Source organism: Gallus gallus, chromosome 4 (assembly GCF_016699485.2).
Source record: "Gallus gallus isolate bGalGal1 chromosome 4, bGalGal1.mat.broiler.GRCg7b, whole genome shotgun sequence".
In the NCBI taxonomy this organism is placed as follows: Eukaryota; Metazoa; Chordata; class Aves; order Galliformes; family Phasianidae; genus Gallus; species Gallus gallus.
Genome location: NC_052535.1, coordinates 73,875,963 through 73,901,869, shown reverse-complemented (window position 1 = coordinate 73,901,869; position 25,907 = coordinate 73,875,963). Strand labels below are relative to the sequence as shown.

At 36.1% G+C, this 25,907-nt stretch overlaps 1 protein-coding gene across 1 annotated transcript in view; it reads left to right on the top strand.

Annotated features, from left to right (window-relative positions):
- Window positions 1-8,444, top strand: part of GBA3 (glucosylceramidase beta 3) — a 35,136-nt gene extending 26,692 nt beyond the window's left edge. Inside the window, 1 exon segment of the mRNA XM_040700479.1 lies at window positions 8,342-8,444. Within this exon segment, the coding sequence (XP_040556413.1) occupies window positions 8,342-8,444 (103 nt within the window).
- Window positions 8,445-25,907: the final 17,463 nt, after the last annotated feature.

Here is a 25,907-nt window from a genome sequence, read left to right as displayed (position 1 = left end):
CAAAGAAGTACCAGGTACAGGAATTTCACAAGATTTTATCCACCTGGACCTCAGGACATGAATTCTCATGCTTTTCTACGTGTTTTAACGGAATCTTCTCATCTCTCATCTCATCTCTCATTCTCTTTTCACCACTCGTAGCAGCAGCCATAGTAATCCTTTTTATCTCATCAGCTTCAACTTTGCCCTCTTTGTCTTACAAAGAATTGGGTAACAATTCTCCCTCCACATTGATAAATAATAATAACAATGGTAACAGTAGTATTATTTTTTAAAAATCAATGCAATCTTTGATTTCTGATTTACCATCGCCTGTATTTTCTCCATGGGGCACAGGCCCTCATGCCTAGGCCTGAGGCTATCCTCCCTCTATAGATTTTCTGTGACATATGATCCAGAATTTTGTTAGCATTCAATCTATAGCTAATCCAAGACAACTAAACAAGCAAGGACATGTGGAAAATGGAAAAGTAGATTCTTAACACCAAATGTGAGCTGGGTGGGGAAAGTATTGAAGTTAGAAATTAGAGTCTCTGATTGAATAGTCTCCAGTCAGAAGAATTTCACGAACATGGCAACATGCAGTTGCTAGTATGTGGACTGATAGCTTATTTGTTTCTGTAGTATCAGTTTTCGTTACTATTTTCTTAAAAGTCAACCATGATCAAAGGCTCAAATGTACATGTGGCTCTTTGCTGGCAGTCAGCAAGAGCCTGGTGCCAGAATTCATGCCTGTTTTTCATTTATTCTGAGTGTCTGAATAATAGACAGTGTGTTCTGTACATGATCTGTAACTGGAGGTGGCAGTGTTCTGCTGCATCCTTTCTGTAGTCGTTTTTAGCCATGGAAAGTCCATTTCAATTCTCTCAGTCTTAATCTATCTCTTTTAAATAAGCAAAGCATGTGCACCAGTTTGAAAGTTGTAATTGAGAAGATTAATATAATAAGAAAAATGTCTTCACTTAAACAAAAAGGTTTTCCAGGACTTTAGTTTTATTAATATGTAAGTAGTGTTTATAAATTGCATATAAAACATACTGTAAGGGTAACATCAGTTCAGTGTGCAACAAAGGCAAAACCCTTTTCTAACGCAGGAGACATTTCTCTTTGTCTTAGATAGCCAGAAGTATGAATATATGGCATGGCTGCTATAGTCATGCAAAGGATTTCAGAAAAAAAAGAAGCAAGCTAGACACTGTGAAAACCTAAACCTTTGGTTTAGTACACTACTAGTAAAAACCACAGATCTGCTCCAGAGGTGGCTTTTTGGTTTTTTTTCTTTCTTTCTGGGAGTGAGAAATTGTTCACTTTATGAAACGTTGAACAGTTTGTTAGAATTTGACTAATTGTGGGAGACTTTACAGAAACAGAGGAGATGAGCTAAAGGAGTAAGTCGGCTACAGAATCCAGCTGCGCTGCAAAGATCCCAGCTGCAAAATGTCACACTGTATGTGGGTATTGATTTTTTTACCAGCCAAACCGAGTGTACCTGAACCTGTAAAACAATACAATATTGATCTATTAAAGAAAGTGATCTATTTTGAGTATCTATTCTCTTTACTAGTGCAGGATGCAGAAAGATACCTATTTGCTAGCATAGCCTGGCATATCTGTTCAACAGACACCGGTTTACACCATCTGGGTGTAAAGTCAGCTGACATCTCATCTTCAAAAACAACAAAATACTGGTTAAATCTTCCACTGTCAGTTTCTAGATATGCCAGGTGGTTTGCATGGAGCTGTTTGAAATAGAAGACCTACTAACAAGCAGAGTTGGATTTTTTTTCCAAGTAGCAATTTGTTTAACAGGTTTCCACTGCAACTCTTAAATGATTTCACTTAAAAGGACACTGTGAATGTTAATTAAAACATTCATTAGGGTTTTAATAATTCCTTAGAGGCTTTAAACTCAAATCTGTTTCTGTACCAAAAATGTTTTGTTTTTTTTTTTTCTTGTCTTTGTCCATCTAGTTTTGGGAAATGAGTAAATGTTGTTGGACTGCTAATAATGCTTCTCCTCCTCCAACCCCCAGTTAGTTTGGAGAAAAGATGTAATGTTTGGTTAGTGATGGGGAAAAGTCAAACTCACTTTTTAATTGCTTCTTTACAATGACCAATTGAAAGTCAGAACAGAAATCCAGCCTTCTGTTTTCTCAGTTCAAGCATGCTTTTCTGAAGTGTCTTTTGTGTAGTGCTGTTTAGGTACATAAGCATGATATGGTAAATCTGTCCCTGTGCCACAACAATACACTCTGAATTCTCCATTGGGTGGGCATCAGCATAGCTGGGACAACATTTTCTAACTTACCTAAGTGTGTATTGATAATTTTTGTGAGTGATATCGTCAGGCATTAATGGCTGAATATGCCACACAGACAAAATTCAAGATTCCAGATTCAGTGGCAGTTTCACCATTAACTTCAATTTGACCAAGAAGTAATTATACTGGCATGTAGAATACATTTAGTAGGAAGTCATAAATTCATTCATCAGTCACAAAAGGGAATGGATTTGTTTGAATCTTTTGAAATCTTCTTTAGGTGTATTTTTGCAGTATTTCCTGATTATTTTTGTGTATTTCTGTCCAGTGGAACATAATTCAAATATTTAGACTCATATGAATTGTGAAAATTGAAATTACTGTTTTCGTATGTCATATTTCTATGTTAGAAAGTCAGATTGTCATTACTGTATTAGTGGAATTTTGATCAGCTTTTTTGATCTTTCTTTTGTACTTTCTTAGTTTGTGTAGTTGAAATCTAAGCCTCTCTGTCTAATCTCATTCCATTGTTCAGATCAATTTTTTTCACTTTGTATGTATGCCAAATATGCTAACTCTACGTAGGTATGAGGCACAGTAATGTATGTGGCATTAAATTAATGTTCTTTTCTATTCTCTTGATTATTAAACATCTATTTAAATCCATATATATCATTTGCCTCTACATTTCATTTGCATGATCGAAAGCTTTTTGGTAGTGAGGTATATTCTGTATATGCAAGCTCCCGAAATTCTCAAGGAGAGGTGTATTTCACAGTTTTCACTTTGTGGTCTGTGAGGAATCTTATTTTTTAAGCAAGTATTGATTGCATAGTACAAATGTACAACCCCTGCTTTTATTCAGAAGGAAAGAGCTTGGTTGATGATGAACAAGAACGTTCGTGGCAGTCCAATAGGATAGAAATACCCTGACTCCTGTGATGTACTCACTGTAAAATTTCTTAAGTGCATATGTTGATATACAATGACTTCTGCAAAACCAGTATGAAATTCAAGATTTGGCATTTTTATTTTAAGTATGGGACACTATCTGTGGATTTCCAGTATTCACAAATTTTCATGAAATAATCCAGTATTGCCAGTTGAATTGGTAAGGGAATGGCCAGTTTTTCCTGAAATGGACCCCTAAGTGACAAGAAGAGGTTTGCAGTCAACAAGTATTCTCGTAGCAAATACTACAGCCTACCATTTTTCCAGTGCCTAGGTAAAGCACTGCTGTTCACCTGTTCTGAATCTTCATGATCCTGGTTGTCAATGGTCGTACCTGGAACACTTTTCACTTAAGACTCTAAGCAGGTAAAAGCTGGAGATTTGTAATAAACAGATTTATTGCATTATATCCAGGGTTTTTCCCTATTCTTTGCCTTATTAATATGCCAAGTGATTCATTGATAATGTTTGCTCACAAATCTGCTTGTCCTGCAGACATTAGGTGCTATAAAGATGTCACTTTCAGAACAACACTTTTGGAAATGCTGTTCTCGGGAAATTTTCGCTATTTCTCATTACTTTTCTTGGCTGATCTTCACTGCTTAACTTTGCAGTGCAGCTTGTAAAATGAAACTGAAAATTAAGAAAAGAGGAAAATACTCTTCAGTAACACTGTTTGTAATCTCTGAGTAGTCACTATATACTTTCAGTATTTCATCCTACAAAGAAGGGCTGTTGAATTAACTTCTAAAATTTGGTGCACTCAAAATGACCGAACACTTAGTCATCAGCAGTAGTTACAAAACTCTGTGTTACATGCCTAGGTGCCCTTGGTGTCTGCCAGATGAGTCAAAAGTTTCTTTTCCTGTGCAGCCATATAACTGCATGAAAGTGGATTCAAAAGAGTTTTCTCTGCCTATCCCATGCAATGCCTGTTACTATTTGGAAAACAAGTGTTCTCCTCTGCCTACCATCCAAGAAGACAGAAGAATAATCGGATATGGCTTAAGAGAAATTATGCACATAATTTCACTCTTGGGTTCCAAATTCCCCTTATGATAAGTGAGGAGGGAGAACCAGTAACAACAGATATGGGGAAGGCTGAGGCACTCAGCAGGTTTAAAGAGACATTCAAGGCTAGGTTGGATGCAGCCCTGGACAGCCTTTATTTAGTTGGTGGCAATCCTGCTCATGGCAAAGGATTGGAACTGGGTGGGCTTCAAGGTTCCTTCCAACTCAAACCACTCCATGATTCTATGATGAAAATTAATCTCTGCTCTCAGTGACATTTACTCTCACTTCCCACCTTTCAGAAGTATACAAGTAATGTTTTCCACTGTGTAAGAAATTTCTTTTCCTCTGGCTAAAGTTGTTCCATCCCTTTTAAAGCCCAAAGATGAACTGAATATAATGTTTCAGTGAGGAAAAAGACAGGGATCCACTCCCTGTGTTTTAATAACACTAGCAGAGTTTTCCAAATCAGTTTTGTAGGACTAGCTTTGCTGAAACTGCAGGCTGGAAAATGAGGTGCCCAAATTACTGGTTGCTAAAGTTGTAAGTTCAAGATGAAAAGAATTAGAAAATACTGTAAAACAGATTGCTATAGAAAATCCTTCATGAAGAAATGAACAGCACTATTGCAGAGCTGGGGAGTTACTTTGCCAACTTGTTATAATTTAAACATTTCTGTTAGTATTGCAAATATTCATTGTGTCAAATATTTTGACCATATTGGCTTGAAGAAATAATATATTGTGAACAAATAAGCTTCTTTATATTTTTCAGATACTGTATCAAAAACTTTAGCATATACATATGCTAAATTTGCTCATTTTGAAAGGAGATAGGGAATAGCCTTGATGAACAAGTTTTATAATAAAATGGAACAGGAGGCAAATAGCAAAGAAGAGAGTGAAGGTGCAAGAAAGTTCACTTCATTCCAGTTAGGAAGAACTTAGATAAAATTTAGCCAAAGAATTTTGAATAGTGATAGGAGATACAATATTTTAGAAGGAAGAAGTTTTGTAGATTCTAAGGACATAGAACTGATAGAGCAGTCAAAATAACCATGAGATGCCTGCACAAGCTGCTGAATATCTGCCATAGATAGAACTGCACATTCATCCTAAGGAAGCTATGAGCATCCAGTATCAGATACATAGAGGCAAACCTGAACAGGCAGAAAAGTACATTTAAGAGTCATTAATGCTGGGAAATAAGTGAGTCCAGGACAGCTGGCAGAGACACCCAGGAGGTGTCTAGGAAGAGTAGAAAGGGAATGATGACAGAGACTTAAGAGATGCTAACAGAGACAGAGGGGAAATAGAGGATCTATCAGCAGTAACTCTCTAATGCTGTCAGCCACATGAAGAAACAATAAGTTGTGGTGTCACGGAAACCTAAGGGTGGTAGCTCCTTGTGGAGAAGTATGTGGCCTATAGAGTCAAAGGTAACACAGTCATCAAGGAGGAATGTGCACAGGGAAATGAACCTACAAGAAATAGGAGCTTAATGTGAAGGATGACAAGACAAATTAGATACTTGGCAGTACACCTAAAGCAACTCCTTCAGCTTCTGCGACCACCTACACTGGCAGAGTAATTAGAAGATCTTCCAAACACAGTGAAAAATGGCATGATAGGGGCAAGGAGATCTATGCCTATTTATAAAGTGCCTGTGATCTCAGTATCTAGTATCTCAGTAGTCAGTTAAAGAAAGAAAGTCACTATCCAATAGCAGAATATTTTCTTTAATTTTGGTTAGATGAGTTGGTATAAAAACATATTCCAAATAAGCAAAATTTTGTCAGGCGTGACAAAAGCAGAGGAGGCCTCTCTACACTGAAGTGCAGTGTACTTCTTTAGGAATTGGAAGTACTCATGCTTTGAAGCTGAAATAAAAAACATATTTTATAAAATTATTTAATGGTTACTCTTTCTGAAGGAAAAAACCTCCCTCAACTAACCTATGCAAAAAAAAGCTGGCACGCAATTTCACTAGCAGTGTTAGAAAATCGTGCTTAGGGCTTAAAAATAATGAGCTCCTAATGTGTTTTTCTAATCAAAGTATCAGCATGAAATTCACTGTATTTGGAGACCATCTTATTACTAAGGCAGCAGTGTATCAAAAGTTCACTGAAGATATTATTTTTGTCTCATCTTTGAATTAGATTTGCTTTTGCCCCTCCCTTTTAATAGTTTTAAGTCAAAAGCAGTAGAAACAAGACAAGAGCAGTGCTTATCACATCTGTTCCAGCTTCCTTGGACTAACAGACATCGTTCTCAGTTTCAGTTATCTTTGTATGCAACACTGTTTTGAGAAGGTTTGTTACGCAAAAGCTTTTTTCTCCCCAAGATTTAGGCACTTCATAAATTAAATAGACAAGCCACAGGATGTTACTTCTTTCCCTATTTAGTCTATTGGATGCAGATAGGCATGTATTGTAGGCTCTTCAATAGCTTATTTTCTAACTTATCTTCTTATTTTTGTGGTTTTAACCCAAGCAGTGTTTTCCTATCACAATACCAAAGCCATATCTCCACTATCAAAACCATGTAATTTTACCAGCTGTGAACCTAGTGGTGTTTCTGAAGATCACTTTCTCCTGTTCCTCCCTATGCCTTACCGTAACATCATCATCTATTCTTGAGGGACTGATTTTCTATATTTCATTTTGTTTGAAAATTATGCTTATGTATAAAAAGTGACACGTATGTTTCTAGGAATATGAAAGAAAGAAAGAGAGTAGGCTTGCTTTATTTTCTTTGTTAAAACAGTCAAAGGAATCTAAGTTCTCTTTACTTAATTTTTGTCTGATTTTCATTATCCAAGTTATGTGGACATTGCAAACTTTCAAGCAATTTCTCTTAATTTTTTTTTATTTTTTATTTTTAAGAAAATCTCCAAACAGCTGCATAGGCTATTGGTATTTGACCTTTTTTGGAAGTCTTGTCTCATGGCCACTCTCATATTTACTTGAACAAACTGTGGTGATTTCACCCTGACAGACAGCTGAACTCCACTGCAACCACTTTCTCACTCCCCTTCCTCAAAGTAAGGGGGGCAGACGATACAGTGAAACTAAAGTGCTGAAGGGTTTAGATAAGGACAGGGAGATGTCTCACCAATTACTATCACATAGTCTGGTATTAATGAAAGAACAAAGAGGTAAAGGGTGGCTGGAAGCTCTTTAAACCCTGCCTTCGTTATCTGCACCAAAACATGTGTAATCATAGAGAAGAGAATTCAAGCAATAACTCGGTTATATTGATTTGCTTCATGGAATACATGCATTACTTAAACAGGCATTTCATAGTCAGAGGTTGTACAGAGGCTAAATCATGTCTGCAGCTTCTCTTCTATGCTGCGGAGTGTAACTAGGAACTGGTGCACAGCCTTGTCTCTAACATACACACAGTACGCTGCAGGCAGGATCACCTAAAAGCTGCTGTGTTGAGAGAAATTTGCAAAAGGTATCATTATAAAAAAAGACAAAAAAGAAGACAAAAAAAAAAAAAGTGCAATTATGTGCTTATCTCAACCTGAATTTCACAACATTAAAGCATCTCCCAGATTGGGCTCCCAAAATAACCCTTCCTTAAAAATCTTTGTAGCTGGGTGCTACAAAGCTGGGTGGTACAAGAGGTGTGTTGTATTCATTAGTTTGCAGGATAGAAGTAGAAGGATGCTGTATAGATTGGTTTTGATAGCTTCCCAAATCAACCCTTCCTTCTTTAAAGGAAAGGAATGGAAGTTTGCTGCCCTACTATAGTCCTTCAACCCACTATAAACTTCAGCGTGTGTAAATGTAGAGACAGGGAGTTAAACAACCTCCATTAGTAAAACAATGTTATGTTCAGGTCTGCCAACCCTGCTTCCAAGCTCTCTTTATGAACAGCAGGGAAAGATTAATCCTTTGGATTGCATTCACAAAAGGACAAGTTATTCATAGTAAGAGTTGCATTTGGGACATTGACTCATTTAAAAGTGGAGTTTAAAAACCTGAACCAATAGACATTCCACATTTGCAGTTGTTTTATTTTAGTTCCAGACATTTCTGTTGATATTGTCCAGCTTACTGTATGTTTTGTGTGATCCTTCTGATTACTTTGAATGGGTGTGCCAATGAAGGAGTTCATTTGGACTATTCCACATCAACCCTGAAAACTCAAACATTCCTTGTACTCCTTATACATCAGCAAAAGATTATGCAAAAGACATCAAAACAAACTGACTAACAATAACAAGATCAGCTAAGCAACAGAAATAGGAATGTTTTCTGGTACCAATAACTGTTTCCTTCTCATGAAATCTTATATAATAAAGCAAGGACTAGCATTTGGAATTGGAAAAGAACCTACTGACCCAGTGATTTTGTATAGTAAATAAATTGAAACAGGAATATCTGATGTTGTGAACAGAGGAGTTTACTTACAGAATTGACAACTGCAGTTTAAACTGCATGTTAGAGGGATGCTGCCAACCTGAAATTGAGACAGTCTTAAGCAATAACTTAGCTGCCACTTCCACAGCCTGTGAGTTTTCTTGCTTGTTTTTGTCATTTTAGGGTCACAATCTTCTATTTTCAAATGCTCTTCTTTACCTTGTTGTGAAGGCTGCAGTCATGCAAAGTGAAATGACTGCAAAAGAAAAAGCGATTACACAGAAAATGTTGACAAGTGAACAATGTAAGTTAACAAAAAGAAGGTGAAATATTGATGTTCTTTTTTGCTTTTTTCTTCCAGCTACAAGCAAGGCTCAAGGTGAATCAGTATGTCATGATACTAGCTACCACTGTCACTGATATGTGAGTTTATTTCTTTTTAAATGAGCACACCACCTCTTCATTATGGTTTATTAGGCAATGCAGAAAACGTTGCTGTTCCATCCCTGTAAATTATATTAACACTGTTTTAAATGTTTCGTGAGTGTCCCCTTGCTTCAGAATACTCTCAGAGAAAGAGGTTCATTGCACCAGCTAAGCAGCTGTCTTCTTCTGGAAAGAGAGAGAAAACAGTTGAACCTTTTTTTTTTATTTTATTTTTTTTCAATGTAAAGGATTTACAACAGAAAAATTAATGTGAAAAAACTATAAATTCCTAGGAAGAAAAAAAAAAACACAAAAGAACCCACAAAGCTCTGATGCTTAGATTAAAAACAAGTTGTTTTACCCTTAAACACAATGCTTACAACCTGCAGCTGTTCACAAAAGACCAGAAGACTTAATGCATAAACAAGTACAGTTGTTGGCTTTGTTCCCTCCTTTTCTTATAAAGGACACTTTCCAGTGTTACATCAAGGTACTCTCCTTGAATCGAATTTATTTTTCTCCTTTTGGCATTTAGAAGGGAGAGGAAAAGGAAAAGGTAGTAATATTTTGTTTTTAATTTGAGAATTTTTCATGCTTCAACATTGAAGTGTCTTTCTAAAACTCAGAGTGCTAAGTATCCCACATTTTACAGATGAGGAAGGAGCTAGATGAAAAATAAGTGCTTTACTTTCAGATCGTACACTGATGGTTAATCTTACAATTGCTCCTTCTTTTCTTGTAGCTGGCCTGTGTCACCTCTATGCAGTTTGGATTCTCAGAACCCAGGAATGAAATGAGCTACAAGCTGCAATAATATTTCAATATTTGGCCAGCCTCTTGTCATAAGATTAGCCTCCCGACCTTTGATACAACTGATGGCAGAGATGATTTCACCACCTACAGATTGAGGTTTCTTGGTAATAATTACTTCAGAGTGCTGCTAGGATCAAGATTAGACTCCAAAACAGTGTTTTCTTCGCCTCACTGTAAAATTTGCTCTTTTTTCCCTTACTTTTCTGTCTTCTCCTTTTCTTACCCTCACACTTCCTAGTGCATCATTTCCAAGGAGACCTGCAGAGGGCTATGCAGTCTGTGCTGGCAATGGCATTGCTGCTGCATAGTGGGAGCTGCAAGTATGTGGTAAAAGCACAATCCCTGTTAATGTGGATATACCTGGTATCACTAATGTGTGGCTATATTGATCCCTTAAGGCCACCCTCATCCTGCACTTCAGAGAAGCTCCAATAAATTATTCTCTGGGTATTTCAGCTTCAGCCAAAGAACCAGGTCATAAACTTGCAGCCAGCATCAGATTATCACTGTGGTTATTTACACACAAGTTTCTCTGAAACAAAGCTGTGGTAGGAGAGAATCCTAAGAAATATTCTTCTTTCAGGAATAGGTAAGAAATATTTTTTTAAAAAGTTATCTGTATCAGCATTTATTAGTAACTAATCATTACCTTATCAGTCTTGACTATCCTACTGTCACTGCCTAAAGAGTGAAATTATGGTAAAGACCTATTTTAATATCCTTATTCAAAAGCTATCCTGCTTTATTAGCAGTTTCATATCCAGAGCCTTAAGTGTTTAAATTACGGTCTCCCCATATGTATGTTTTTCTGTTTGTGAGGGATGACATCACTAGTAGAAAGCATACTTCTGGTGGCAACTTAGGACCAGATGTGATATTCCATTTTAAGGGAATATTTGCATTTCTGGAAGGTTAGAGCTTCAGCAACGACCTCTGTACATCATACATAAGTCCCTCAGGATGTGTATGTGTACTAAGTAGATGACACCTTACTCTACTCATTTACCTTCATTTCACCTCTCATCTAGTGATGACTTCCCTAAAAAATGCAATGTGATGTATTTCCATTTCACTGTTATTTAAAATCTACAAATTCATATCAGATTTCCAAAGCCCAGAATGGTAATACTGCATGAAAACAAAATTAGCCTTCAAGACTATAGAAAGAGCTAAGTATAATTTCATGTTTACATATTAGATAGTGCAATGTGTTACATCAAAGATAAATCAGAATATATTTTGTGCAGATTTCATTGTGATCACTAAAGATTCCCAGCCTTACTTGTATATCAAAGTCACCTTTAGACTGTGGTAACCTTCTGCCAATAAACTACACTTAAAGTCTTGGCATTGAGAATAAAGGTGGCATACTGCTATGTTAAACTGGATTTTATGATTTTGTGGGAAAAAGTGGTTGAACAGTTATACTGTTCTTAACTGTTTTTTTGGTGTGTTTTTTTCTTCTATTTGTTTTCCTTTTTATTATTTTTTATTTCACAGCAAACAATTTTCAAAAATATATTTTTTAAGTATATTTGTTGATGAATTGTATATTTTTATCTGTTCCTCTGGTTGTCTTGTCCAGGTTTATAACATATTGTCAGTTTACTTTTCTCTCCTGTGTTTTGCATGAGACAGTTATACTCTCCTAATTAGGACAACTGGGCAGAATATCATCTATCCTATATTTGCATGTTTTACAACAGTTCAAATGGGCAACGCATTTTTCTTGCAGAAATTAATATTCTTCATTGTAAACAATATAATCCATCATATTTGGTGTACATGGTGAACTGAATATCCTGATAGTTAGCATGAAAGCTTACTGAAGTACAGTGACCATCTGCATCTCTCTGTTGGGCTTTAAAGGCCAGTTCTCCCTTCTAAAGATTTATAATACAAAGGGCAATTCACTAATTAGTACTGTAAATTAGTGTTGCCACGAGGTTAAAAAAAAAAAAAAAACTAACAGTCCCTGCAGTATTTCAATTAATGTTATTTTTAATTGCTTGTATTAGCATTTGAGAACAAGATTGATTAGCTTTTGACTGTCAAAGAAACAGAACTTGAAGCTCTTAAATACTGAAATGGAAGTTGTTAATTATATTTAAAAATCCATAGATATTGTACATGGAAGTCTGGAAGGTCATCTGAGTATTAAAGAGAGTATGTTTCATTTCTGTTCTGTTTAAATAAAAATTTTAAATGTTTGCATAGAGCCACATGTATTTCTCGTGCTCTCTACTAATTGATCACACAAATTAACATCTCCAAAATCACTTTAAAAACAAAACAGCTTTAACAGTGCATCTGTTTATAGAAAGTAATTTTAGAAGTTGTTTGACTTTAAAGTGATTAGCTAATTCTCAATTTGTGATTAAAGTGCCAAGAGCAGAAATCTCTCCTAAAACTGTCATTGGATTTTCTCCGTAGACCATGATTCAAGAAATAGTGCCCATTTTCAAGGACTTCAAGACTAGCTCTAAGACAGGGCTTCTGTTCCTTCATCGCCAAGTTCAAGACCTTGGCTGAGGCAAGGCCAGCAAGCATAGACAAAATCTACCTGTAGCATACTAATAGGGATGCTAAGGCTAGCTGTTCTGTATACCACCTCACACAGCCGCTTGAGTTAACAAGGTAGCCACAGGCTGATAAGCTTCCCAGAATACACCTGTGGTCTGCTTAAAAGGAATAAACACCATCAGAACTTCCTGATGGTGTTTTGAGTGGAGGGGAAAGCATACTTGCTCACATGGAGGACCTTTCTTCTATTGCTATGGAATATTGCCTTGGTAGCAAACATCACAATGTAAGCTGTCAACGTTGCCCTGACTTCCATGTTTTTCGTCTTACCATTTGTTTCAAGTCCTTTGTTAACGTCACTCTTTCTTGTATCCAAAAAAATTACCGCAAATTATAAGTAATTGTATACTAGCTGATCCATGATAATTTGAATGTGAGAGTTCTGATGTCAGGTTTCCTACTACTTTACATCTTCTAACTGGATAATAGTAAAAAGTGAAGGATACAAAAGACAGGGATATTAAGTAGAATTAAAAACTGAGATAGAAATGAGATCTGCTACTTTCAGTTAGGAAAAACAAAATCATATTTAAAGTGAAAAACAAAAAAATCAACCCTTCTCAGAAAATTTCATTTTGGAAAAGCTTTTTCAGATGAAAAATCTTTCACACAAAAAATTCAGCTACATGTGTCAACGCAGTATATCAACTCATCAGAGGACCAGGATTTTTTTAGAGGCAATTAGAAGGTATATTTTAGAGCTAATTTGACTATCTAATGAGAATATCGCAAATGAAGTGATTCAAGATAGCTCAAGTACTAGTGATCAGCGTTCGTCAAGGTCAAAAGTTTCAATTATTAATATTTATATATATAAATGGGCGAGTAGTTTATGCACAGTTAATACTTTTTAAAAAATAAAAAATCTCCAATTCAGTGGCCAACAAGGAATTATCACAGCAACCTCTCCTAACCTGCTGTCGAATCCCTAACTGCAGTACACATGTCAAACAAATGCTGTATTTAATTCCTGGAGAAACAGATTATAAATCACACTAAATAGAATTAATGGCATCTAATTACTAGTTATATATTTCACCTGGAGTACCATATTCAGTAGTGATCACCGTACTTTAGGATATAATCATTCGTGGTGGTTTATAATACAGAGCTTGACGTACAATAAACTTCAGAGAAAAACATTAAAAAATGAGAGAATAAAAACAACACTTTAAACTTGAGGACTTTTGTTCAAATACTGGTCCCTGAAAAGGGGAAGTAGCCTTAAAATGTTTTAATTTCCTTTTCTCTATGGGGATGTGACTTTCTGTGAATGTAATACAAAATCTCCTGAAAAGTTGGTTGATTTTTTTTCTTTGTTTTTTAAATACTTCATGCTATGGCATTTTTAACTTGATTTATTTGTAGTATTGCAGTGTTACGACATTTTTTTTTGGCCAAAAAGAAGGCAAAAAAAAAAAAAAAATGGGGGTTTCCTGTCATGTAATACTGCTTTAGGTGCACACAATTTGTTTTTTGACCTTCTCATATAAATCGGTTAAGTACAATTTAATGTTGAGGAACTACACAACTTTGTAAATAGACACTGTCAATTGCTGGGTAATTGCATATGAAGTCTAAAAACAGAGTTGGCAACGTCAGGCTCCCAAAGACTCTTCAAAATGTGCGTGTTACTTATGATATGTACCAGTTTCCCTGTGCAGCTCTCTAACTCGATAATTGCTAAGAGCTATATCCTAAAGGTTATCATTTGCTTATTACTCCAAGTTCTAGAATAATGCAAACATGGAACTAAGAAAGTCTGTATTCTCCTATATTAGTTAATCATAATACTCTGCCACTATTATTTAATTACAAAGTGTAGGAATAGAGTTTGAGGTACAGTAGTATTTTGAACTGGAGTAATCATGGCAAAGTTTTAATATTTTTTTCTTAGAGGGCTTGTTAAGGATTGGATAAATTATTTCTAATTTATTGTGTTAGTGAAGAGAGTTAGTTAAAATCTGTGTTTTATTTTCCCACTGTACAAACATAAAATGTTTACCTATTTATAGGTGTAATCAAGACCTTTCTCTGTTTCATCTTCACCTAATGCATAAGTACCAACTTTTTGTTTTTCAAGTGGGTGAAATGAGAGAGAGGGGATCATTTATAATGCTGAACCTCTTTTTGCTTTCTGTTCTTTAAAAATAATGTCATAGAAATACTCCCAGTGTTAGATGTAGAGACTAATTTCTGAGGGGCTTTCAAGGAGCGTTGCAATGTCAGGGAAAGATTGTGTGGCAGTTAAGGATGTGATGAGTTTTCTGATCACTGACATTTTGATACACACGGAGCTTTAATTTTTGCAGACATCTACTACTTCTGGGCCGGTATGTGAGAATTGTTCTCCTCACTGTAGACTGTCCCACTGAAAACAGTGATCTCAAAATGGCTACGTGCTTTTTTGGTTCAGACAGAATGACAGACACTCAAAACAGTTGGATAGAGATTTACTCATCATCTGCAGAACTATGGAAGGAAGCTGATAGAGAAAGAGAGCATTCTTTTGTTTGCAAATGAAATTCCAGCCTTTACTGTAAGAGAATTTTGCAGAAGCTTTTTTTTTTCTCTAGCAGTGTTTGAGCAGCATGGCATTTCTCTGCTGAGAAGCCATTGCTTCCAGATTTTGCCTTTCCAAAGGAAGGAAACTGTTGTAAAGAATGACCTTCTCACAAGATCTACTGTATACGTGCAGAGTTGGATGTAAGGAATTCGTGTGCTGAATATTACTGCCAGCTGAGTTAGGAGCTCATTTTAGGAATCCAACTCCTAAGTTTTTTTGTGTAGCACGTTTTGTGTTCCTTTGTACATTAAGCTCCTTTGTACATTAAGCTGGTGTCAAACATGACTGAAAACTTTTTTTTTTTTTTTTAACCTTACACCAGTAAATGCGTCTGTGGTGGGAACACTACATTATATTTCCAATTTTCTTGTAAGTGTCTTATTACAACATATATTTCTTATTACCTTAATGCACTGTGAATTGATTTGCTTGCACTATACAGTGAGACTAGAGCTCTGAGTATGACATATTTCTTGCAATTTCCTTTCTTACAGTACAACAGGCTGCTGAAGCGCTCCCCAGTTGCATAAGTTTTGATACACCATTCTCCAATCATAATTCCCAATGTTGACTTTACCTATAAGTCCATAAATTTCATTTAATTTCATTGCACTGGGATTGTGATCTCTACCATGCAGAATAGGTTTCTGTATGTCCAATGAGAACTAAACCATAAGCCATTCTTTCATGAATGATGTGAATCTATCAAAAAATATATTATCAGATGCAATGCACAAATTAAAAGGGAATAGCCACAGGAAAAGATATCTCTACAGAAGACTTTATGTCAAGAATGCATAATAATAGCCTTGTTTGGCAATCAAAAATACACTAGTCTTTTACTGAGTCTTTAGTGAACTTCAGCATTAGTAGTGAATTCTGGTTTGGATACTAATTTGATGCATTAGAAAACTATACCATAGCCCACTTTGTTCTTGTCATGAAAATATGGAGAGTAAGGTCTACATATTGATTCTATGGCAAGCTGACATCCAACAAATTTATGCTATTTGAAAACCCTATTCTTGCTAAATGCATTGCATATGTAAGTTCAGTGTAAATTACTTGGAACTTTGCTGCTCCAAATAATGTTAATATCTCTGTTTTGATATGACATGAAATTTATTTAATCTGCTACCTCATTTTGAAATATATTCATTAAAAGTCTTGAATAGAGGAAGAATCTGTCAGTACAAATGGTGTTCATTTTCAGTGTGACAGTATTCTCAAGTTCCAAGGAATAGAACAGTTGAATAGATAATGTCACATATCATAGTTTTATTCAGGTGGTGTGATCTCCTCATTGATTGGACAGCAGTTGGAAATTTAAAGCTTTTGCTACATTTCACTAATACCATGACAATGAGGAACATGAGCAATGGCCTGTCAAATGTCTGAAAATTGTGCCATGCAAGTAAATAAAGACACAGCTTACAATTCTCTGCAAGGCTGAGGATAACATTTGTTCTGGAATTAAGCAATATTGAAACAGAAACTCTGCTTTGTGCCTTAAACATAAAGTGGGGTTATAATGGAAGAGCAATTCTTTCAGTCCACTTATTAAGAAATTGTTAGCTTCTCCATGGTGTAAAAAGGCCACTTCTCAAGAAGACAAACAGAGGCAACTCTATTGAAACTGCAGTTTGTAATCCCTGTAGTATTATCAGCCTTTAGGACAGCAATCATTTTATCTTGTTTTTATTGTTGTAAATAATAGTGAAAGCTTTTTTTATCAGAATTCCTTCACACACAAAAAAAAATCAAAACTGATTCATATGCAACTCTCATTGCACCTAGAATCCAAAAGCCACTTCTAGAATTCATCAACTGTCTTTCACCAGATTATCTGGGAAATCCCAAGAACTGAAACAAGTGAGTGAGTAATAATTCATACCATAGTAAGATTTGGATATTGTTAACAGCGATGTATCAAGCAACATGACCAGAATTTGTTGCATATGTTTTTATTCTATTCATCCCACTGAAAAATGCAGGTGAGAGACGTATGAATGCAGACACTCAGCTGCATTTTAAATACTGAGGTATCCTACCTGTCACTCTAGGAGGGCACAGCTCTTCCACAGATCTTCTGACATTTTTGTCAGCCTCACATAGATATCTTGGATGCTCTAGATAATCTCAGTGGCACATTTTTATGCAATTAATTATCCTTGGAAGTGTTTCTGGGTTTTGTCATATTCTTAAACAGTAAGGAGAAATTAGTAGTAGAGAAAGCAAAAAGGTGCAGTCTGGTCTTCAGCCAGAGAGTCAGGGACTTAGAGCTTGACTTCCACTGCTCCCTGTTTCACGTATATGAGAAACTGTACGTCCCAAGTGAGACAGGTTCTTGGATTCCTGTGTTCAGGGCTTACACAGTTCAGCAGAGCCTGTGCTTCAGCTGTGCATTACATTTGAAAGGGTAACCTTGGAAGTGGAGACAGAGTTGAAGGTGTCTACATTGCTTGGCTTCCCACAAAAGGCAGTATTTACAGCATGTAGGCTGGCTGTGAAGATCATATGAGTAGTGAAATCTCTGAAGGACCTGCAAGGTCAGGTACAGATAGGCTTAATTATTCTTCTAGTCTAACGTCCTAGCCATTAGCCTGGATCTGCACTGTTTGGAAGGGAGATTTTTCTCTGTTTTCACTTGTTGAATTACTTGCTGAAGTGAATTGTTGATGGCAAGCAGATAGAAATATCCTTTTGCATCTCTTCCAAGGAAGACAGTGCCTGAGATGCTTGCTGTTTTGCCAAGTACTGCGGGAGTAACTGCCATCACTGACACAGCACCCTCATTGGATCTGGCAGGGAAAAGGAAAATTTTCATGAATCTTTATATTGGGATTTTTTTGATCCCGTTTTCATTTATCTGTCAGTTTGTACTGAAAATTGCCACCTGGCAAAATCAGCCAGACTTACATTTCATTTTGGCATGTTCCTAGTCTCTTGCCCATATTTTTCCTTATTGCTATGCATTTTGGAGAGGTGGGAGGGAGTTGCCAAAACGAGTTGGTTTCCTTCAAAGGTCAGCTCAGAGATGAGATAGGCCTACAGCCCCGATCCCAGACACACTAAGTGTTAGGTACAGCTCTGGACTTTTCAGCCTGGCAGGCTGTCTAACCTTGCTTCAGCCCCAGGAGAAGCATGTCTTTGAATGGTCCCCATTGTTTACTGTCCCATTTGCAAAACAGTGTGTCCAATGAATGCTTTATCTGACACTCCTGGCCTTACTTGCAATGAATCTTTAGTTCATAGGAAGCACTTAAATCAGAAAAATGATGATAAATTTGCTGTCCATTCATTCACTGTGTGAATAGAAATGCAAGAGACATGGAGCTCCTGAACAGACTGCTTCTAATGCCAGATAGTCTGTCCAACCACAACATACTTCTGAGTTACCTGCAAAAGAGAGGGAAACTGGGGGGTGACTTTGAGCTGACTAGGTTGGTTTGGGAGAACAAATGTTGTCTACAGACCCCATCTGCTATGATTAACAGTATGAAGTGAATGAATAGGCAGGATCAAGCATTATCAGAAACAGTCCTTTATTCTTCCTAAATCTTTAAAATTCTCAGTCATTCCAGCAAGAGAAATAAGGCTGGAAAATTTTTTATATAAGTAATTTCAAGGGCTGCACATCCTTCTATTATAATAAACTGCCGCACAAGGAAAGCAGATGAAATTATATGACATAAATTTGTGGTTTACAGAAAAACAAAATAAGCAATTTGAGTCAATTAGGTATGTGCTACAAGTCATTCCGCTGCATGTTTTACAAGTGAAATTTTCACTCTCCTGACACAGTGTATATATTCTGCTAAGACTGTTCAAATGGGTTATGGCTTCCTTTTCTGAATCTGTAAAATAGGCATCCCTCTATCCCTGGCAGCAGCAAATGAGGCCCAGTATTTCTGCTGCTGTTTGCCACTCTACGTGATCTATCCTTCATGCAAGCAGGGCACTGGTGATGCTGAGGAGTAGCTCCACAAGAAAAACAAGACTCCTAACCTCAGCAAAACCATTCAGCTGTGTGTGCCTTGGAGTCACAGCTGTGAAACACATCAGGAGAGCAGCAAAGCATTTCAGTTCCTCTATGGGATATCAAGGGATCCTTTATCTTGCTACAACCATTCATAGGCCCCTATCACTTTTAGATGATGGCAGAAAATCATTGGCTCTAAAGTCTCTACTGTCCAGCAGTGACAAAGAAAACGTCGTTGCGTATCAATTGTCTTGTGGCAATTGTCACTGAGCACTGACAGCATGCAAAGTGCACTGCCATTCCAATTATTAAAAGGTCTTTTAGGGCAACCTGGTTTTCCCAAAGGTAATTGATATCAATTTATTTATCTAGTTTTTTGTAATTACAAGAAGAAGAAAAAATGGCTTAGTGAGGTACATTGGCCTTTCATAGCGCTTTCAGGAGGAAAAATCCCCAGAAAATTAGACAAAATACATTTCTTTGGGAGAATGTGATAAGTCACTCTTTATTGATTTAAAAACTTCACACAAGGAAAGTTTTGCACTGTTTAAAATGAGATTGAAAAGTGAAAGCAGTGGATTTTTTTTTATCTGTATTATCAAAGTATAGGGTTGGTTTTGATTCAGTCTTTTTTTTTTTCTGATGAAACGTTTCATGTTGTAATGTAATAGAATTAATAAGATCTGATACACTGACTTTTAATGAAATTTCATTTTTCAAAAATAGGCACATAAAAATGTCTCCATAATAAACTTAATTAGAGAAAATAGAAAATTGTATTATTTCATCATTAATACAAAGAGATGGATAATTAGGAGGGTGAGATATGCATATTGAGTGAAACCAACCCTTCTGCAGGAGGCTGGAGTATACAGACCTTCTGTGGGACAATATTTAAGCCAATGGAGCCTTAGAAGTCTTGCTATGGATAAACTACTCCACACTCTTCAAAAGTACTTTTCAAACTCTCTGCGCTGCTCTCCCTTTGGAGAGAAATGCTGCTGGTGTGTACTCTGGCCCAGGGAGGAAACGTTTTGCCTCATGGGGTCTCATGGACTTCTTGCAAAACAGATTGGTTGTCTCCCGTGGGGAGCAGTGCAAGCTAAAAGATGTCATCGGCACCTCCCATGGCTGATCTTCACTGCTTATGGTTTTTCAGCACTGAAGAAATGGTAACAGTGCCTATCTTTAGTCCTTGCTTGTGACAGCTAGGGCATGGGCTGTAAATTATCACAGCTGCATGACAAAAGAAATAACAATTTACAGCAGGTGAGGAACAGGAACATTTTTTTCTTTAATTATCTATTATTATCCATTTTGCTTCAGTTCCTACCCAAAAGAGCCCCAAACATGCTACGTTTTCCGTAATTGTTCAGTATCCTTTCCACTTCCTTAGTCTTTTCCTAAAGCTCTACTTTCTTGGTTTCAGTAATTTTCCTGACATTTTTCTTCATTTTCTTTTGTACTAGTATATCTTCATGTGCCTCAACAATGTTATTGTCAAGGTCTTATTTCATTATGTAACTCTTACTTGTATCAGTTGATACGCTGCCTCTAGGTTAGCCTGATACCAGATTATTTGTAAATGTAGTATAAACTGTTATTCAAAATGTTGTGTTGGCGACTGAACCAGTTGCTGTTTTGCTGGAGCATGGAACAAATTAATTTTCTGATGCAATCAGAATAACAAAAGCAGTTCTTCAACTATTAAGGGTAGAATTCACAGGGTCTATACAAGGACCTTATTTAAGTTTAGCTGATGTGTGAGACCTTGTGTGGGTACTCTACACTGACAGAAATTTATTGACCTGATTTGTTCAGTCTGTTATATTTGTACTGTTCTGAACAGCCTAAAGCTCTCAATGGTGGATTTTCTCTTGTAATCCCATTCTTTTTACCTTGTTACCAATTTTATGATTGGTATTAAGTTAGTCCTGTCAAGGGTGGTGTCTTCACCTGTTCTAAAATATCACTAACTTGTTTCAAAAAGTACAGCCAGTGTATTTTAAAATAAATATTTTAAATGGTGCTCATATTGAAAATTAAGATTTTCAGTGAATATTATTTATAAGAAATGATGTAATAATAAAGTAGTGTAACAGGATTTGGAGAAAAAGTTGCTAGGGATGCATTTGCTTTTTCAGCCCACAGACGATAACGTTTTGAGAAGTACCACTCATTGTACTTCCAAATCAAAGTGCCCAAGGTGACTTATAAAGTCACTTGAAGTCAGTTTTTCTGATGAATGCAGCATGGTTCACAAAAAAAAAAAAAGTCTGCTATGTAGGGTGTTTTTGGTTTTTTCTCTCTCTCTTTTTTTTTTTTTTTTTTTTTGGTTTTTGTGGGGGTGGGGGTTGTTGGCTTTTTTGGTTTTAAACAGTAATTTTCATTCCTTGCAGCTGCAACAAGGCAACACACTACATACTATTTTCACAAGGACTGAACTGATTGTTGTTCAGGGAAGAGCTAGGAACTGAAGCTAGCTTTAAATGTCAGTGAAGTATACTCCTGACTGTACATTCCCAGTGACAGGATTTTACAAATGAGCCTCTCTGTATCATCCTACCACCCATGTTTTCAGCAGACGAGGCCATGTCCGTGTCCCCAAACTGCCCTTAACAGTACACCTCTGCCAGCTGACAGCTGCCATCCACAGGACACAGCCACTTTGCAGTGTCACAAGACATATCAGTTCTTTGAGGTCAGATTAGTATTTCTTCATTTTAAATTTTCACATTGTTAAAAGGGTACTGAAGATTACTCCTGTGAATTGTTCCTAGCACTTCTAATAAATCAATTTCTCCTCAGCAGGTACCTCGTGACAGTGGGTCTAAAGTCATTCTCTTGAGTTGTTAACAGATTTTGAACTCCTGGGGAAAGACTAGGGAAATGGAGGCTACCAGTGCAGGCCAAGATGCCTCAGGTTTCCTCTGGCATTTAGAAACATCGGTCTATCCTATCTGGCTACAATACATAATTCAATTAGTATTATCCCTTAAATGCCTGTCTGCTGAGTTATCCAAACTCATTCTCTGTTTACTCCTGTGGTACCCTCTATAGATGCATTTCCTATTGCCATCCATCTCTATCTTTTTATGTCATTTTACTTCTCTGCTAGAACCCATATAATTCTTATCAGCACCCATAGTACATCATCCAATCCTCTTTTATATTGTATGGTGCTATCAGTATTCCATTCTTATATATTTTTAATCTCAGACAAGAATATTGTATCATCTTTACTTTGCTCTGATAAAAGAAATGTAATATTTTTGTATGGAAACTATTCTGTAATCCACATAAATATACAAGAGATTTGTTTTCTGTATTGAAAAGACGTCTTTTTTTTTTTTTTTTTACCGTATCTTTAGATCAGAAAAGGCATTACATTTTTAACATATTTTTCTCCTTAAAGGATGAATTTAGTGCTCATGAAAGCTGCCACATTGACAGCTCTGAGAAAAGAAGCCTATTTAATTGGCTGTGGAAAAGATAAGTAACAGCAGTGTAAGCTTCCTAGGCTGCTTATGCATTCACCTGGAAAAATCTGTGATCCTCCTCCCATTCAAGTCTACGGTAAAATTCCCTGAGACCTGGTACTTTATTTGGCTTCTGAGTTTGCCCACAGAAATAATCCTTATGGCAATGGTAGATGTGACATGTTCTTAAAAATCTTCTTCAACTGGAGATACCATGAATTTGCTCTAAGAACTGAACGCCTTTCATATGTCTGCATTTCTGGCAGCTATCTCTCTATGCCAGATCTGATTCAGTGACATGGAGAAGAGAGGGGGTATAGCTCTTTGCCTCTTTTTCAAGCCCTCCTGATGATATTGCAACTTTGGTAGTATTAACTGTGCATGATATAAGACAAATCTCCTTTAAAGTCACTTTTAATCTCTAATGTGAGCAAGGGATTTTATCAACAAATAGGTGATATTGTGTGTACCACTGTGGTTCGTAAATGTTATGCCCAGAAGAAATCTTATTTTATAAACAGATGGATCCTTTTTACTTGATTCAGTAATGCTTTACAATTAACTAATTAACAGGTTTATTGCCAAAATTAGCAATAAAACGTGTTCAGGAGTTTTGACCAAAGCAGTTTTGGCAATTACATAGATACAAAACAATCTGCATGATAGTTTGAGGCGAAATGTTCCTCAGATCAGAATTTAACCTGCTGTTATCAAATAAAAGTTGACAAATAGGAAACCAAAGCCTGCAGATTTCCTTAACAATTTCAAATTTGAGTACCTCAGTCTTAATTAGTATTAATTACAGGTAATGCAACAACGGTGGGAAGAGCTGATTATGCTTTTTCTAGACAAACAAACCAGTTTAATATTCTTCACTTTGATGGACTAGCTTTTTCATTAGGCTTCTGTAATGATAGAGTTCTGTGTGAAGAATCATTGTGCTTTTCATGCTATAAATAATATTTTGCTTTAAAGGGAACTGTATCTTATAGAACTACATAGCACAAGAGACATTTAAAATCTCATTATTTAATGCTACTGCAGATAAGTAAAAGAAGGAGGAATTCTCATTAAAATAGACTTCTTATTTTTTGAGTAATCAACCACACAATCTCCTCATAAAAATCTTACCTTTTCAATCTTGCACACTCAAAATGAAAATGAGCAAAAAGCATACAGTTAGATTTTCAAAAAACCTTTCTCATTTTGTAGATTTGTCTCCAGAACTCATTAATAAATGTGGACTAGTGATTAACTTACTCCTAGGCATTTATTTCAAAATTAAGTGTGCACCAAATGGCAAGATATATTCAAGGCAAGTCAAAGCCAAGTCAAGAAGAGAGAAGTTTGCAAGTCTTTGCATCAGTGAGTGTGCTCATCCACAGATGGCAATTCATTAATTATTATTTATATATATTTTTGTATTTAATATCCAGTGTGACCCATTACAGCTTTCTGTTTGACATTGCATCTTGCAAACTCTTTACATCTTTATTTTTGAACAAGATCTTTCTATACAGTTTGAAGGTAGCACTTAAACTGACATTGTATTTTGTAGAGCACTCAATTCTCAGTACAATGGATGCAGCATTAAGTGCATAACTCTGTTACCATGAATGGAAGTCATTGGATTCTATTTTCTAAAAACTACAAAAATCATGAAGTGTTACTTCCTTCCAGTTTCTAACCAAAATTTGCAGGACTATTTACATAACTGGTAAACAAAACCGTCCTATAAGTAACCAAAAGAGTGAAATGCAACTTTTTTTTTCTTTTTTTTCTTTTTTTTTAAATTAGGATTTACTTTCTGCATAATGTGAATTTAATAGGACATGACCAACTTGTTACTTGAGTAAGGCATCAATAGGGCATTTTAATCACTTAACCAAAAAAAAAAAAAAAAAAAAAAAAAAAAACACAACAATTTGAAGATTTGTTTGGATTGGTAATTTGTTAAATTAAGTACTGTCTTACATGTGAAAGAAGGATACTGCTTTTAATTTCACTGTCATTCTAACTTGTATTTCCTTCAAAAGGACTGTCTGGTTTTTGACTCTTATTTCTGTGAGTGGAATATAGGCACACATTCATACTGATTGTGAAAATAATCCTTTATTTTATATATATCAGTCTTATGCTGTGTCTCTCTTTAGTTTGGAGGTGACCTCGTTAATGTTTTTAAATACATAAAGGGTGAGTGTCATGAGGATGGAACCAGGCTCTTCTTGGTGGCATCTGGTGATAGGACAAGGTGCAATGTGTGCAAGCTAGAACACAGGAGGTTCCTCATAAATATGAGAAAAAAAACATCTTCACAGTAAGGGTGACAGAACACTGGAACAGACTGCCCGGAGAGGTTGTGGGGTCTCCTTCTCTGGAGACATTCAAAACCCACCTGGATGCATTTCTTTGTGACCCGATGTAGGCGTTCCTGCTCCAGCAGGGGGATTGGACTAGATGATCTTTCAAGATCCCTTCCAATCCCTGATATTCTGTAATTCTATTATATTTGTTTATCTTACTGTGTATGATAGGTTACACTTTTGTAGAAGTACTTTGCCTTGTGGTCTCATTTAATGAATTAAAGCATATTTGCAGTAATATATTCACAGTGGGTCTCTTGTTGGTGTGTATTAGAAAAGGATTCTGCATGAGAAGTTCACTAGCGAAGTTTGGAAGTTTGCTTCTTTAATGTTCTTAGCATGTATATCAACCAAAATATTTTGTGAGGAGTACATGTACTTTTAGTACATAAAATTTCAGTTTATATCAGTTTTCTTTAACTGGTGGATGTGATCATTCTATTAGAAGGGAGTGCTGCAATTACAGAAACACAGAAAGATTTAAACATAGCAGAGCTAGTGGACAGTGCTATAATATACAATTTATCCTATTTGATACTTGTTAACAAGGGCAGTGATCCATGAAGAAGATTCTTCTTTGAATTTTTGTGTCTGAGTTAAAATTAATAGTTTGGGAGTGGAGTCTATTACTGTGTGCTATATAGCTAGCAATCGTTTAAATTCAACACAAATTACACATGGACTGGGGATCTCAAGGTGCCTAGTTATAGTTATGATTGGCAACCAATCATTTCTTTCTCATTTTCATTACAATATGTCATCAGAAACATAAGTTTGTAAGATGCTCCTTCTGTTTACCATATGTTTGATATTCATGAACCCAAGTGCAGCAAAAATAAAAGAGTAGCTTAGCAATATTACTATCTTTTTCAAATATGAAGTACATACGTTAGTTCTCTACCCATCTGACTTTTAAGGATTAATAGAAGAGAAATAGACATCAACAAGCAGCATTTGAACCTTTGGGGACAGTTGATGTAATCCTATGCCAGTGTAGCCTCCACAGCAGTATAGTGATTCCCAAGAATAATAGAGATATTATGTCAGTGAAACAGAAATCATAGAATGATGATCTGAGGATCAGCAAGAAGTAAGGTTTTG